General features: G+C 23.2%; 2 protein-coding genes across 3 annotated transcripts in view; one reads left to right on the forward strand and one right to left on the reverse strand.

Annotated features, from left to right (window-relative positions):
- Positions 1-228: 228 nt before the first annotated feature.
- Positions 229-2,986, reverse strand: LOC122857643 (protein spaetzle 4). Its single transcript, XM_044159914.1, has 5 exons — positions 2,942-2,986; positions 2,248-2,429; positions 1,192-2,130; positions 992-1,114; positions 229-905 (listed from the first exon to the last, which is right to left on the reverse strand). The coding sequence occupies exons 1-5, from the start codon at positions 2,972-2,974 to the stop codon at positions 671-673; spliced, it is 1,512 nt and encodes a 503-aa protein (XP_044015849.1). The 5' UTR covers positions 2,975-2,986; the 3' UTR covers positions 229-670.
- A 4,000-nt stretch (positions 2,987-6,986) lies between these two features.
- The window catches only part of LOC122857651 (protein PFC0760c), a 37,963-nt gene continuing 26,788 nt past the window's right edge, over positions 6,987-18,161 (forward strand). Inside the window, exon 1 of one of the 2 annotated variants that reach the window (XM_044159926.1) lies at positions 6,987-8,831. In XM_044159926.1, coding sequence (XP_044015861.1) covers positions 8,749-8,831 — 83 coding nt within the window. In that variant the 5' untranslated portion in view covers positions 6,987-8,748. The remainder of the gene's footprint in view (positions 8,832-18,161) is intronic. The other variant, XM_044159951.1, reaches the window with a different exon arrangement.

Below are 18,161 nucleotides of genomic sequence, written 5' to 3' on the forward strand. Positions count from 1 at the left end.
TTTTCATCGATTTTAGGTTTTTCAATATAAATTATTTGTACATTAATTAATGGATATTGATGAAAAACAGGTAGAAATAAAGTACAATATAAATTCATTTTCAATTTTATTAATTTGTATAAAATTTTAAAATTCACATTTAATAAATTATGTTTTATTTCGTATTTTTCTTTAAAAAACTATTTTTTGCATAAATTATTCATTAGTTTAATTTTGCATTTCTCCATTCATGATATCATAAGATTTTTTCATTAGTTTTTTTTATATAAATTTGATGACAGTTAAAATTTTATCGGTCTTATGTGAAATTTGATTATCCATCCTTATTTATTTTTTAACAACAATTTTATCAACAATTTAAGAAAAAAAATCAAAGTCTTTTGAGACTTTTTATTTGGTTCTTTTACAATTTTTCTATTTTAAACTTTAGAATAATATATGTTGATGAATTAGTTCAGCAGTAAATAATACAATACTACGTAAAAATAAAAAATAAAAATGGCATATGAAATTATTATTATTATTATTTCTATTATAATTGTTATGATAAAGATTAATATAAATCATTGGAGTCACTAGCCTTGCACAATCGCAATGATATAAATTTTTTAATTTTTTGTCATTTAGTTTGAAAAACATTTTTTTAACTTGATTATATAAAAATTAAATATTATTTCAATCGATTATTACGTGGTTTAAATTTTTTTTTATGATTACGTGGTGATCTTGATGTTACACGTAATTCAATGTCATAACATCTACATACACAACAACTTGGAAATTTAAACCAATCACTAAATATTCCTCGACATTCGTTATTTGGATCATACGCAAGAAGACGATGTAAACGATATTGTTGTTCACATCTGCAACCGTCTCTGCAGTACATTTGTTTATTTGCATGTCTGAAAAAAAAAATAATAATAAATATACAAATGATAAAAAATTATATTATTATTTAATCATCGATAATAGATAATAATTTACTCACGTGCATTTTTCCCAATGAACATATTGCTCAAATGGTGGAAGATTAAGAAGAGCAAGAACTTCACCTCTCGTATTATTTGCCCAAAATGGAGCAACAACTTCTTCCTTAACTGGACAAGCATTTCTAAAAATAAAAAAAATATATTTTAATAAATAATTCAATGATTTTTCATGTAATTAATATTTAATTATATTTATTACATTCCACGAAGTTTAAGAACAGGTGGATCTTTTGCTGCAACATCTTGAAAAAATTGTCCTTCCATTGATGTTGCTGGTTTATTTTCTGTTTGATGATGATATTCTGGTCTTGGTCGAAATTTTTGTTGTTCATTATTAAATAATGGTAAATTATCTTTTTCATCTTTATCTTTTTCACTATCGATATTGACATCAACTCTGTCAATAGGCATTGTCGTTGGAGTTCTAGCTGTACCATCTTCTTGCAATAATGTTGTCTCATCATCAAACCAATTGTCTGTTAAATTAAAACTCTCAGTTGTGCTTGTATCATTTTCTTTAACAGCGCCAAGTGATCCTGGAATTTCATTGAAACTTGAATTTCTAACTTTTGCAATATCAGACAGTGTAACTGGTGGTCTATTTGTTTGAATTTTTTCATTTAAATTATCATCAACTGTTTTGTTTAATTTATCTGGTATTTTTTCTGTTGATAATGTTGTTGATTGATTTGTTGTTGTTGTTGTTGTTGATGATGATGGTGTTGGTGTTGTTGTTGTTGCTATTGATGATGTTGAAGGAGTTGTCGTTGTTGATGTTGAAGTTGATGATGTTGATATTTTTAATGATTCAGATGATGATTTAATTGTTGATTCAGTTGGTCTAAAATGAGGCTTTGTGTACTCTTGAAATGCTGGTAATTTATTTTGAAATTCTCTTCCTTGATATTCTTCATTGTCATCGTTATCATATTCATACTCTTGTTTATCATCAATATCTTCATTTTCTTCAAAATTATAACTTCTTGAATCACCAAAAAATTTATGATATTTATCTTCATAATCAGATTCAATATCATTTTTATCAATTTCTGTTTTTAATACATTTATGTGTTTTTCATCTCCATACATTCTTCTCATTAAACCTTGATTTTCTTGAACAAATCTTCTAACTGCATGCCTTGAATTTAAAAATCGTTTTATTATACAAATATATAATAATAGTATTCAAAATTATTATTGGTCAGACTGATATAATTTTAGTATTTTAAAAAATAAATAAATTATCTTTCGTTACCATGGATAAGTATTGCCAGCAACGGCACACCAACTTTGTCGTTGAAAATCACAGGGTAATTTTTCATATGATGATCTTCCATTTCTTGAGTATGGTTTACTACATGCTGATGATGCATCATATCCAAATGTACTTGGTCCACCCCCGCCAAATTGTGAATTAACAAGTTGTACAATTGCCACCTTAAAATTATCATATTAGTTATTGAAAAAATTAATAAATCAACTACTTTGCTGATGATACATGTTGATATATCAACAGGAAAATATATTTTTAATAAATAAATGAAAAAAAAATCAAAACAAATTTATAAGATCTTCTAGGCGTTGAAATCTACCGTTACATTTATTCACCGATCATTTTGCGTGTAAAACGAGTTCACCGTTCGATCAGTATATTTGCTCTTGAAAAAATATTTCTCATTGATAAAATTTAATTTTTTATACTCTGTTTTTTTATCAATTCGTTCTTTAAAAAATACCAATATATAAACAAATATTTGTCGGACAGTTTTTTTTTTTTTTCTATATAATTTAAATATTAATTAAAAGTCTTAAATAAATATCACTTTTTAATTTGATTGAGTGATTAATTATTTTCACTGTAAATACACAATTTTTTTTTACATTAAAAAAATATTATTAATAATAAATATACGCGTAAATATAAAAATTAATTAATTTTTAAAACTCACCAGTGTTAAAATTATTAAATTTAAAAAACCCATTATCACTAAAAAATATTTTTAACTTTTAAATGAAAATTAATTTATTTTCCTTTGATTATTTTTTACTTTTGGATAATTTTCAATTATAGTATATTATTAATAATATTTAACACTTGTAAATAAACAAATTAAAACTTTTTTTTAAATATGCGTACATCTAAAATGTCATGTGTCGTGTAATATTGATATGACAGGAGCAAGTCCAGAGTAGTCGATGGCGCTTTCATTACTGTCTTTTCTCGTATATAATGAGTAGGTTAGAGCCAAGAAACCAAGTGGCTATGTGGTAAAAAAAAAAAAAAAATAAATAATAAAAGGAGATGGTAAAAGCTAAAAGGTAAAACTGCCCACGAGACAAAATAATAATAAAAAAATACCAAATAAAAGATAAAATAAAAAGAGGAAGATTGTATTTTGGAAAAAAAGGCAATCAAGATAAGTTGTACAGGGGTATTCTTTAATTTTTTTTAAAAGATATAAAAAAAAAACAATATATATTAAATATATGTATGCATTAAAAATAAATATGTGTGAGTGGTTTAGTATGTATTGAATAAGGATCAACTGGTCAGGTTGATGCCTTGATGATGATGAACAAACAGAGATAGAAAAAAACATACAAGAGTAGGTCAACTTTGTTGTATACCGTTAGCGCACTTCCATTGATGTGTGTCACGAGGACCAAAACTCGAGTTTTTTTTTAAATATATATTTTATCATTCGTTTAAAAGAAGTAAAAAAAAAAACCTAATTTCTACATCATCGGAAATATTTGTTATTTAATAATCATACTCATTTTTTATAATCAAGATTTCGATTTCATTTTTTTTTTTAATGTTAAATAATTACATATTTTTTTAAATAAAAAATGATATAGTTTATTGGAATTTTATATTATATTTTTGAGGGTTTAAAAAATATATATTTATTTATAATTATTATGAGGGTATCACATGAGGTCACGCGCCACTTTTACAATGCCCTCGTTGTTTTACCTTGGCCATGGCTTACTTATACGCGTGCACTCATCAAACCTCACACTTGACCACCACTTTTCCTCGTAGTATCCTCCTCTTTTTTCTCTTTTTTTTTTTTTTTCTGTACGTTTGTTCTTCTGCTGACTTGTTCATTCTCAATTATTCGTTCTTTCACTGTCAGATAAAATTTTAAAAAATCATTGCCAGGGTCGAGATCATGCTGCAGGTGTTTATTTAAATGTTATGTATTTATTTTTTTTCACAAAAGTATTGGAAGTAAATACATTTTTTATAATCATATAGCAAGTATATGATGATCAGACAAATGAACAAATCTATAGACATACTATTCTATCTTTTGAGGCACTTGTTGGCTACATAATTTTTTTTTTTTTTCATTAATAAAATTATTTAATTGTTATTTAACTCTCTAAAAGGTTCCCTAGGAGCTTGAAATTTTTCATGTATATATAGTTAACAAAATAAATAAGCAATAGTTGCATTCGCACTTATTTTTTGTCCCAAAAAAAAAAAAAAAATTAATTAATTAAAATAATGCTATTTCAACCCTTGGCATATTTACTAGAGGTATTATATCCACGTTCATATATAATGCTAGTTTATATAGAAACAACATGAGTGCTAAGCAAGATTTCTACTTTGAGTAAAAGAACATTTATCGACTGTTATTTTCCATGTCGACCCCTCAAGCTTTTTAATAAAAATCACCAGCTATAATTAAAAACTAAAAATTATTTCTTTTTATTGTAAATTCATTGTCATTATTATCATTTTTTTATAGACAAATTAATTTTTTAATTTAACTATAATTTCATCAAGCTTTGCAAAGCACAAATATTTCAATAAAATATGCTCAATTTAATTTGAAATAAACATAGGATTAAAAATATTTTGTAAATTTGATAATAGCAATCTATAAACAATTTAAAATTCGTGATAAATATTTATACGTAATTATTCAACTCAATAAAACTTGGAATGTGGTAATAGTCACTATCTCTTTTAACAACTCCAGTCGGTAGAAATAAATTAAACACAATATTTTTCTCAAATAAAAAAGATAAATTCCTCATAGTTTTAATAAAGAAATCAATCATTTTATTTAAATTTTTTATTCTTGTAATTATTCACTCATTAATCATATGGCTTAGTGACTCTTATAAATACAAAATTTATGATAAAAATTAAATATCGTAAATATAGTTGTCTCAATCTTTTGATTATAAATATTTTCCATCGACAAACTAATTTACACAGCACCATTCACGTGCTTTATCAGAAAATATTATTTTCAATGCATATAAATAATTATATTTTGCATTACCATAATCAATATATTCAAGTGATTGAAAAACTAAACTTTACTACAGTGTAATATATAAATTACAAACATTTATTAATTTGTATTTACACATAGGTAAAATAAATAAATAAAAAAAAGCTTCAAGTTATCTTTGAAAGCCCTTATATATATATTCCATCCAAATATATCATCCCTATATGCATTTTTATAATGCCATCGATATATGAATATAAACATACACACAATCATCTATAAGTATGCCCTTTTATTTCCTCATCTTTTATGATTATCTGCGAATCACCAAGCATGGTGTAAAAACCGGCTTTATATCCCAACAATTTCCAGGAAGTTCTGTCAACATTGAAAAATTATTATCACACAATTCTTCAAGATATATTCTTATGATGATAATGATGATGATGATGAGTGTACCTTCAGGCATATAATACTTGAGTATTTTACAATTTAATCAAGCATGAAAATAAAATTTAAAAATAGTATAAAAAATAAAACCATATGCTACAAAATATTAAATGCACTTTTTTATATAAATGCACTTTTTTGGTTTCTTTGAAGGGGTTATAAATTTTTTTTTTCAATTTTTTTAATATAAGATAAATTAATCGATAGAAAATATAAATAAATAAGTAAATATTTAAAATCAATAAACAAATAAATAAGGAAACCTGTTGACCGGTATGCTCGCACGTGTAAAGGGGACGAGACAAAACAAGTGCATATAGAAAAAATGATATGCGTGATGCAGAAGAGCATACAACATATACAGAATATAATATTAAATTTACGTAAATATAATATATGCAATGCACATGTTGTTTACAAAGTTGAATATATATAAAAATAAGGGGATAGTATAAAATTTTGTGGTTGAATAAATTGATAAAGAGAAAATGCATATATATGTTCAGTGGCTAGTTGTAGATTGAACCTATTTTTATATGATAGCAGTGTTGTGGATGAAAAATAATACATCTCGGTAGATTAAACTCAATAACAAGTCCCATATTCTCATCGTGTAACTATATACAATTTGATAGTATTTTTTGATGCTGGATAAAGAGGTAGTAAAGTGAAGGACCCAAGTTTGAAAGAGTTATAAAAATTCACGACTTAATATCGGTTGGTAGGGTTTTGGGCCCAATGTAATCTTTGTTCGCATGTGTATATTTGTGATTGTGAAGTGGGGAATAACCGGCGTCGCGGAACAACGAACAAGGCGTGCAAAAGAGGGCTGAGAGGGAGATATAATATAAAAGAAGGGGGGCAAAGCCGGCGATGCGAAGGCGATTTAATGTTGGTTTCTTATACCACACAAACCAATGTCCCACCAGTCGAGTTTTGTTCGCTGGACAATAATCACTGTTTATCATAATTTTTTTTTTTATTTAATAATAAAATAAAGAAAAATAATAATAAACAAACAAACAAACAAACAAATAATTAAATATTCAATTAAATGATAGTAAATAATAATAATATATTTAAAATGACAATAAATTATTTATTATAAAAAAAAAAAAAGTAATTATAAAATAAATAGTGGTTTATTATTATTTTTATTTATTATCCTTTTAAAAAGATGATAAAATTCTTTATTTTTTTTTAAATTAAATTTTATAATTGTGAAGTGAAATTTATTAATAATAATAAATTATAATAGTCATTGAGACGTAAATTTTATCTTCAAATTTACATATTGGTTTTTTTGTTTTTTTTTTTTATTTTGTGAAAACAGTGAAAATTTTTATTGTGTTATCGTTTACTGATAAAAATTTATCACGTGTTTTGGAAATTTTCAATTTTTCACCACGTGACTAATACTGCGTGCGTCTTATCATAGAAAAAAAATATATATATATTATTATTTGTAAGCTGGATTATGATTGCTACAAACCGATAAAAGACAGTGATAATAAAAAAAAATAAAATATACATATTACTCATAAATTTTTCATTGAATTAAAAAGAAAAAAAAATCAAACAAAAGGATACGTGTATAATATAATTTCGAGGTTGCAAAATTAATATTTGCCGACCGAGTAACCCGGATCCAGACGTATTAATAAATCAATAAAAAAGGGTACACAAGTATATTTAAATAAAAAATTATTTGTGTGTTTATATTAAAATATTAACAAGTTAAATTAATAAAGAAATAAAAAATAAAAAAAAAGGGCAAATATATAATAATATAAATATATAATAAATAAAGTGGATTAAAGGAACAATAAAACATAAAAACAAAATTCAAAAGCGTGCCGAATGTATGCAACAAAACCGCGTCTGCATCTTTTTACCCTGAAGGCTTCGTCTCAAAATAACAGTACTTCCTTGGTCAGTAACTTGGTTGCCAGCAAGAATAAGCCCACTCACCTTTGAAAGAACGAACGGGATCCATACTTGGTGTAATATTTTTTTTTTTTCCTTTTTTTTTCTTCATCTTCTTCTTCTCTTTTGTTGTTGTTGTTTTTGTTGTTATTATTTTTTATGGTTTTAATACTTCTGTGTGTTAACTTTGATACTTGAAATTACTCTCGTAACCTTTTTCCATTACCATCTTGTCGTATACTTATTATTTCATATTATTTTTCTACTCTAAAACCTTTATACTTTTTTCTATCCAACCAGTCGTAATCAAATAAAACTCATCTCTGTGAAAAAAAAAAAAATAAATAAATAAAAGAATAATTTAAAAAAGTGTTCAAAGCAAACAAAAAAAGAAAAGGTATCATATTAATAATAAATCAATAAAACAGTGATCTATTATGTTGGAGTAAAACCAAAGTGAAAATTTTTTTCCATCTGTCAGTTGAAAAAAAAATTTGTGAATAGGAATAACAGAATTTTATTTCAACATCGCGTGTGAATTTTTTTCTTCTGTGTGTGTGTATATATATCTCTTTTACTGAGTGAAAAAAAAAAATTTCAATTGGATGAAATGTAACGTTGAAAAAAAAAAAACTATTGCTCGTTAAAAAGTGCTTGAAGGATTAACAGAAATAAAATTATAAGTAAATTATTGAAATACAGTTTGACATAATAGCGCATGCGTTTAATCTGTTATTCGATTGACATTAGAGGTAGAATCATGAATTTTAAAATGTACATTCAATTGTTGAACGTCCTGATGCTAAGGGATTCATCAACAACTTGAAACATTGACAATTAATTTTGAAAAAAAAAAGAACAAAATATTTAAAATAAAATAAAACAAATAAATATTTTGTCATATAATTTCCAATGATAACAACAACGAACACTCATTCATTTTCAACGAGTCATTTTCGATTTAAACTGATAAGATTTACAAAACTTTTGTCGTAAAATATTATCGTCAGTTTATTTCTAGACACTGTCGTAAACAGAATTCAACACATGAATAATATTTATTTATTTAAAATATTATTTAAAACTATTTATTAATAATTTTTGTTTAAAATAATTGTGTAACAATGCCAGAAGAAACAAAGGACCAAGATTTAACTGATAATAATTCAGACAAAAGTGAAGAAGAAAATTCTCGAATAACAACAATGTAAGTAAAATATTTATTATATTATTTATTTTAAGTTTTTTCTTGATAAATTTATTTTTATTTTTTTCTTTTTCAAATGAAAAATTACTGAATTAATTGGATAAAATTTTTTAAATTTAAATTATTAATATCGCGTGCATCCTTGATTTAAAAAAAAAAAATTATATTATAAGAATATTATTATTTTATTTCTTTCTATACACATGTGATACAGTTAACAATAATAAGATTCACAGTTAAGCATAATGTTCGTTGACCCAGTCATCGTATAAACATAATAACACACAAAAATAAACTTAGAATTTTCCGTATGAATTCATTTGTACCTTCGATGTATACTCGACTTTATCTTGCGTGAGTTTATTGAATTTTTCTTCATTCATATTATAAATATTACTATTATTTATTTATATGTATGTTTTTATAACTCATTACAACGTTCAACTGTCAGTCATCCAGGTGATAAGATAGTAACTAAAAAAATAATTTTAAAGTCTATAATTTTATAATAAATCATTATTTTTTTATTGTTAAAATTATTTATCTGTTGTTTATCAAGAAAATTAATATATTTTACTATACGATATAATTAGAAGGAAAAAATTAAATTTTAAATTTACGTTTATATTAGTAAAACGAGTTAAAAGTCATTATTTAAAACAGCCACCTGTTGTGGGATGTTAAAAATTTATTACTTGAAATTTTTTTTTCTTCTTTAGAAAATTATTATAAAAAATTTACACAAAACAATATTTTTTAAATCAATGATATTGTTTAAAAGTATATTTATATTTATTCATTTTAATTAATTTTTTTAAACGGACACCTGTTAGATTTACAATTTTTCATCTCACTCTAAAAACAAATTTTATAGTATTTATTTTTTTTTTCAAACTTATCTGGTTAACTTTTTTTTAAATCTCGATTCAATTTATTTTACATAAGAAAAATTTATTTCTTCGATAAACTTGATCCCATTCACACACATACACATTTTTTTTTTTTTTCGTTATTATTCAATTGAAGACAATTATTATTTAATTCAATTTGATTTGTTTATTAATTTATCATTATTATTATTATTAATTTATTTATTTAATATATATAATTCAAATATCATTTTCATTTATTTCAAATTTATTTTCTCTGATTGTCAGACAAATTCCAAAGCGTGAAATGATTCATAAATCTTTTATCGTTTGGTGAGATCACTCGTTATGTTCGTTTTGCTCTGTTAATCTTTAGATATTTTCATCTCTTCTTTTACTCGCCTGATTTAAAAATTAGTGTATATAAATATATATTCATGAAATTATATTAGGACAAGAGAAAAGCTCATCTCGTGTGACTTGTTTTGTTACACACACCCTCAATATCTCCAAATTTTTATTCACGAAATTTGAATGAGACAAAATATTATTTCGTATTATATATAAAAGATTTGTTTTTTTTTTTTTTTATTATTGAATTTATTCACTCTTCTTATAAATCAATGATAATATTTTTCTTTAATTCTCGTGTGTTAAATTGATACATATTTCGTCGCTCCACCGAGTGGAAAAGTCAAGTGAAATTAGTGCCTCGGGCATAACTAGTATAGAAGAAAGAAACTCCGTGGGTTTGAAAATAAAAAATGAAAAAAAAACAAATTGAACGAGAAGAAAAATAATCGACAATGCTGGTCATGCTTGGTTGATCGAGAGATCGATATCGATAAAAAAGAAAAGAAAAATGAAAGGTGTTGAAATTAAATAAATGAAAAAATAATTAAAAAATTAAAGTAGGAATATTGAGTGTTTGAAAACAAATAAAAATATTTTTAAATCTTAATTAAAATGAAATTTTTATTATTGAATTAAATTATAAAAAAAAATTATTTCAATTTATTCATATTAAAGTTATTTTTATCAAAATATTTACCCGATTTTTTTTTATAAAAATATTTTATGGTAGGTTATTGATTCCAGCGATGAATTCACGGTATCAAATATTTATTTTATCCAAAATAAAAAAAAATATCTATTTAATCTATCGGTTCAAAAAGAGCTGCAAAAAAAAAAAAAAAAATAAAACATCGGTGAAACACGTGCCATGAAATATACTTTCCAGAATTATTAATAATATTTTTTATCGAAAAGTAAATTTTAATCTGCATTACTAGTTGATTTTCTTTTAATAAAAAATCTTCTATCGAGTGACAAATAAGGAATTTATGAGTAACAAATGAATACAGGTGTTAAAAAATATTCCTTGAATTTTCTTGAATTTCTCCGATATAATTACACAGTTCTATGAACATCATTTGATAGCATCATTAGCCATTCGAAACGAGCAATATCCAAACAGTTGCACGAGCAGTAAAACGTCAAGAATGAATAGAAAAAAAGAAAAAAAAACTGAACAATATTTTTAAACTGAAAAATTCTGAAATTAAATTCTTGACATTTTAATAATAATATAATAAAAATACAAACTCAAATTTTAATATCCGTTTTTAACTTTGATACTTTGCATACATCGAGTTTAATAAAAAATTATTTTTTCTATTTTTCTGACTCATAGTTTAATAAAACAAATTGTATATTGTTAAAATTCATAAATTTTTCCACCTAATAATATTCACTATATAATATTTAAAATATATTTTTTAATTAATGATAATAAATTAATCAAGTGAATTATTTATTTAGTTAATTTAGTAATTATTAATACAAAATTTAAAATAATTTTTACCACAGAAATTAATTATTAATATGTCAAACCAAAAATAAAATTTTAAAATAAAATATAATTTATTCAAAATTAAATGACGATTGAATAAATTATATTTTAATATTTTTTTTCTAAATAAAAAAGGTTTCTTTAAAAGTCTTAATTTTAAAAATATTATATTGTGAATTTTATAGATGTGGTTAACTTTTTAAATTTATTTATTGTATTTTTTTTAACACCTCATTTTTTTTTAAGTATGTCGTATACATTTGTGTCGCCTCAATCTATCGAGTACATATAACCATCAACACCTCAGTATTTTTCAGAAATTTAAAAAGCAAAATTTCATAAATTTCTGTGTAAAAAAAAAAAATATATTTAATTGTTTTAAATTTTATTCTACTATATCAAATAGTAGAGAAATTTATTTTATCAAATCATGATTTTACAAAATAAATGTTTATTTATTTATTTCAATTTTTAATTAATTTTTCTTTTTTTAATTTGTTGATCATTAAAGGGTTGACTTATCGTCTTTCCTGATCACTTAACATGCAGTGAATCAACCGGTTAATAAACTTTCACCTAAATGTTTAATAAATAATCAGAATTTCTTCTAATTGGTTCGCATGAATGTGGATAAGTCAACTTTATTTTACTTGCTAAACTAGAGTCAATATAGAAAAACAAATTTTAATTAATAATATTACTCTATATTATTAACATTCTTCTAAGAATAAATTAATTTTTATTTTATTATTTTTTTTTTTAATTTTGAACTCTATTTTCTACTAAAATTTCCATAAATGTTTGTTGATCCGAATTTTCATCAGAATCACATCTTTGAAATTTAAATTTTAAATTAAATTTTCTTTTTTTTTCTTTCTTTTTGTCGCTTCAATTAATATATTCCTTGAGTTAGATATTTTTTATAGTTTTTTTTATTTTTAATTATCAACCGACTTTCCTTTTACTATGTAAATTAATGACTAACACTTTTTTTTTTTCCTTTTTTTCAACTGTAAAAATATTGGTGAATGGTTAATATTTTATATATAGAGATTAAATGACATTAAATAGTATTTCAAGGTTGAGGACAATTTTTCAATTTATTTTTAATTTCCGATGCGTTTTATAGACCGGAAATAATATGATGCGTATGGTAAAATTTTTCAAGCTTGATATTTAACGACACGTTGATAAACAGCAAAATTTATTTTACTTATTTAGTAATGGCTAATGTAAATTGTGATATTACAAAAAAATCTCATGGTCATGATAAACGTCAGTGATTATTTTTAATATTCAAAAAATTAATTGGTGCACAAGTCCTTGATAATTTTGCATTTTTTATGTCAAACCTTACTCAATTTTATATTCAAAATAATCACACATTATTAAAGCCCCAAAACTAATGAAATAAAAATAACAATTACATAAATAAAATGACTTTTAAATTTGTGAACAGCTATTTTATTTGTTTGAGAATTTTTAACGATTGAATATTTTAATTTTTTAATCAGTTATTTTTTTTTTTTTTAACACAAAATTGCCTTAAGTGCGAAAGTTATTGTCGAGATGTATCTTTGTATATTATATGGGATTTGAATCATAAAAAGAAAAAAAAAAACAAGTTTCGGCAAGACTTTTGCTTCCACCTTTCTTTTATGTTTTTTAAAAATTTTTTTTTGTCGGCTACGAGATTTTTACTTATGCCTATTTTTATTGGTATTATTTTATTTTTTTATTTTTTCGTTTAATGACCCCCTTCTGGGTACAAACACGTGCTCATTTATTTTTTTTTCATACATCAAATTAATGAGAAGAAAAAATTTTTTTCGCCATAAAAATTTTAACAGTAATATATTTGTTGGAACAAAAAAATTCGGTAAAAATATTAAATTGTATATTTTATATTTTTCATTTAACGTAAGTTTAAGAATAAGGATAAAAATTTTTTTTTACGCTTTAAAGTGTTCATAAATAAATGTACTCCATAGATGATTTGTGAGAATTGATAAAAAATTTTTTTTTTAAACTATGGTTTTAAATAATTCGCATTCTTTGATTTATTATCATTATTTATTTTATATTGTTTCGTTTGGTATTCCATATTATTTTTTTATTTTTTTTTTCACAGTAAAAAAGTGATAATTTAAAAAATATAAAATTTTGCGTTTATATTTTCAAAAAACCTCAATAACTCTTGAATGATAAAAATCAAATTTGAAAATCTCGAATAGTGTGAAGATGATGAAAAAAAATTTAATTGACAATGACAAATGAAAATAAATAGAGTTCATATTTTATTTTCACTTTTATTTTGAAGTTATTTCTCGTTCATTTATGTATTTTTTCCCGTCAAAGAAATACAACATAATATAAATTTTATTTTAAAGAAATTAACCATCAAGATAATTACAAGCAAATTTTTTTATTGTTAACCAATTTCGTTTACTATAAATCACGAGTATTTAAATTACAATGTCATATATAGTTATACAATAAATATAAAAACAATCGATCATTATTGAGTACAAATTTATCGACAAAGAGAAACCGACAATGACAATTAAAATTTGATCTTTAACCTCTGTAATATTTAAAAAAAGATTTAAAATAAAAATTAAATTTTAAAAAATGTGCAATCGTGATTTAGTATATTTTTTTGCACACTTTTATTATATTCAAAATATAATTATATATTTTTTTTTTCGCTCTTTTTTAAAGCTTGCATTAATAAGTGTCTATAAAAAAATATATATTATTTATATTTAAAATAATTTTTCGTATAATAAATAAAAGAAAAATTAAATAATAATTTTTTTTATTCTAAATTTTTAAAATTAATAATAAAAAAAATAAAATATGGTTTAATGTGCTTGACGATTGTAAATAATAAGAAAAACGATAACACGCACGCGAGACTTGAACGAGCTTTTTTTTTTTTTATATATATTTTAATTTTATATATATTATTTCCATCATATATATATAAGTAGGCTGTGTGTGTACGGATATGCAACGACCGAAAGATTGAATCAGCCAAGAGTCGCATAATTAATCGTGGCATACAAACACACACATATTAAATTTACATATGCTAAAATATACCTACAAACATAAATAGAAAAACACGTGCTTGCAACAGACAACGCAAGGCACTTGAAATAATTTTTTAAATTAATTTATTTGTTATATATTTTCTTTATTTTAAACATTATAAACATGTTATTATTATTATTTTTTATTTTCATTCAATTGTATTTTATTTTTAATTGTTTAACTCTTGTGTTATCTGGTTTTTCGTGCAGCATATGCAATACTTTTCATTTCCATTGGTCAAATAAAAAAATTTATTTAAATAATAATAATAATAATAATAAATAAAATAATAATCGCAACATTTATTTATTTCTAAGAATTGAGATAAGAAAATACCGTATTTTTTAGGTCGTGATAGATATTTAAAATTATTATATTAATTAAATTAATTTATTTTAAATTAAAAAAATATTAAACACCTGTTGATATCGTGAATTTAATTATTTTTATCTTATATTTATAATTATTTCTCGGTAAAGTAAAATACTTTATGATTTTGTGGTTTTAAAGAAACTTTTAGCTATTTTTTTTTTAAATAAATAAATAAATGAAAATATCTGTATTTTAATACTAACATAATATTCTTTTGTTGGCTTACTGTGAAGTTTGTATGTATGAAGTGCGATGTAGCAATGTAAGTCGAAAAGTAAGTGCAAAATATAGTCGTAAATTCACGGTCGTAATTCAAAGCCAGGGAGGCAATGTGTGACAGGTACCGATCGAGTCATCGTTTCAAACCGACCCCTATATACTCGTTCCTCGTAAAAAAAAAAAAAAAAAAAAACTTTCCAACACTATATGTGTATACATTTTTATAAATTTTTTATTTTTTGCTGCTTCTCTTGTACTTTGTTTGTATAAATATACACGCACTAAATTTCTACATGAGATTATTTTTTAGTATAACTCTTTGTCTTCAAACAAAGTAGTCAAACTTGTAATCTGTATGTGTATATATATTAAAGCAATTTATTTATTTATATTTTTTTTTTAAATCAATAAGAAGTAATACCAAACTCGCGTGACCAAATACACAATATTTTTCCAACTACAAAGCATCTCAAAGAAAAATAGCTTTGATGTCTTTTTGAAATGATATCAATCTCGTTTCGGCTTTATATTTTTATTTTCCAAGTAAAAAATATATTATTATAAAAATTGCTTCAGGCATTAGGTATAACAATTTATTCATAGCCTTGTCAATTTTCTTTTTCTATTTTCAAAATTTATCCTTATCATGTTATTTTTGTTTTTTTTTTTTTTGTTTTTTCAAATGGATGAAATCACAAAAGTATTGATCGATAGAAAAAATAATAATTATCAGTATTCGCTGAACAAAAAAATTTTAAGTAATTTTATTTTCTATCAGAAAAAAATAATCAAAACTGTAATACTGCAAAAAAAAAATAGTTTAGATTTCTGAATTAGAAACTGGTTTATACGTATAATTAATTTTTATTTTACTCATTTTCTTTTTTACCCTTGTTTTATTTATTTTATTTTATTTTTTTATAATATATGATCATTACACAAAAAATTTTACATTAGTTTACAACGTGGTGGGTCTTTTCTTTCTTCTTCTATGCACCTACATTATATACACACACAAGACACAACGTAGATACCTTGATCTTTAAAAATATCTGAACATCTTTTACGTCTTTATCATTTTAATCAAAGGACATCCGTATAATATACTTTCAATTGCATTTATGTTTTATTTTTTTTTTTTACAATAACATTGAGTTGCAATTACCTTAAAAAAAAAAAACCATAAAAAGCTTTCGTGTTGTTAAAACATGTTCAATTTTATAATTAAAATTATAACTAATTATATTTTTAATATAATTTTATTAAAATACAATAATTTTTTAAATAACAAAATATATTTTTTTTTTTATTGTATAAATTATAATATTTTTTAGAATATATTTCGTAGAATAAAAAGCAATTCATGATTTAGTCTATAACGTTTATTTTTTATTGTTTATTTCTGGGAGTCAAGGGTAACAGACTAAAAGACGCCATCGAGGGTAGTTCAGGGGTTGAATTTATGGGATTCAGACAAATGTAAATAATCGATATCACTTTACAACCACTCATGAAATAATTTACGTAAATTTATATAATAAATATATTTCATATTTTATTCTATATTTATATATATTAATTTATTTATTGACATTCAATTTCCTAAATTAATTCCTTTGTGTGGTCAAAACAATGAAAATTAATGATGCAAATAATTGAAAATTATTCCACAAATTAAACAAAGTTTAATTGAAGGATATTGACAAGGGTTGTTGTTGTTATAATAATGAGACTTGTTGTTTATTGTGTTGATGATGTATATGAATGAATAAATCTTGATAAATTTGATACTTGATTGTGTATAACGATGCCAGAAGCATTATGAGAAAACCCATATTTGAAATATAAATAAAAAGGTTAATAATAATAAATATAAAAATAAACGAGAAACTTGTTTTGAAAATAATATTAAAATCTTGTCTTGATATGCACAATATTATTGTTGTTGCTGTTTGACCATTAATGTATTTTCCTACTTGTATTTATTTTTATTTATTTTTATTTATAATTTTCTCTTTATTTGTATATTCTTGAATATTTTTAAACTTGATATTCTCATGTACATTAACTGTCTGATATAGGTGTTATTTGTGTCTAGTCACAAAATAATAATGTACATGTGCCCATTAATGTTCAGAAGCAAAGATATAATTTTCAAGATTCCAACAAAATTATTGGCGTAATAATTACTCAGTATAATACAATTTAAAAATAAAATACTATTAAATATAATTAATGATTAATTAAATATATAAATATATTTAATTTATTGTTATTATTATTTATGTAAAAAAAAAAAAATAATACAAAAATTAGAACAACTTGACTGTTAAGTTTTTTTTTTTTCATTATTATTATTAGGTATATTTTTATTGAAAAAAAATTATTTTTTTTTATCACGTCAATCATGAAGGTGAATAATGATGACCCCAAGAGTTCCATAGACACGCCCCCACATATACTCGAGTTACTCGTTTTATTTCCTCTTCCTTCTTTTGCGGATTATCCAATTTTTATTTTTTAAATTTGCAATATGTACTTGATGGGTGAAAATGACGAGTGGTATATGGTGTGGTAAAGAAATATAAGAAAAAATAAAAGGCATATATATGTGTGTACACGATGTTATATCAAAATGTATATAGTTATATCAGCAGTATATATATGGTTTTCATCAAAAAAAAACAAAAAGGGTAGGCTAGTTTCACATTGATACATGCAAACCTTGGGTGGGTATTACAACATATACATTATTATCTACACGTATATATATATGTATAAATAAAATCAAGCAATACACAACAAGTTACTTGGTAAACCTATAATCAAATTCGCGCATGGTTTGACCCTAAAGATCGTACCTCAACCAATGACCTTAACATGCTTCTTTTTTTTTTAGTTTACAGCCAATCAATCTATTAT

Source organism: Aphidius gifuensis, linkage group LG1 (genome assembly GCF_014905175.1).
Source record: "Aphidius gifuensis isolate YNYX2018 linkage group LG1, ASM1490517v1, whole genome shotgun sequence".
NCBI lineage: Eukaryota > Metazoa > Arthropoda > Insecta > Hymenoptera > Braconidae > Aphidius > Aphidius gifuensis.

Bases quoted from the DNA above. Each gene is read 5' to 3' on its own strand.
- LOC122857643 (XM_044159914.1), bottom strand. From the start codon at position 2,974: ATGGGTTTTTTAAATTTAATAATTTTAACACTG. The intron at 2,430-2,941 runs GTGAGTTTTAAA...GATAATTTTAAG, and splicing joins ATTTAATAATTTTAACACTG to GTGGCAATTGTACAACTTGT. The intron at 906-991 runs GTGAGTAAATTA...TTTTTTTTTCAG, and splicing joins GTTCATTGGGAAAAATGCAC to ACATGCAAATAAACAAATGT.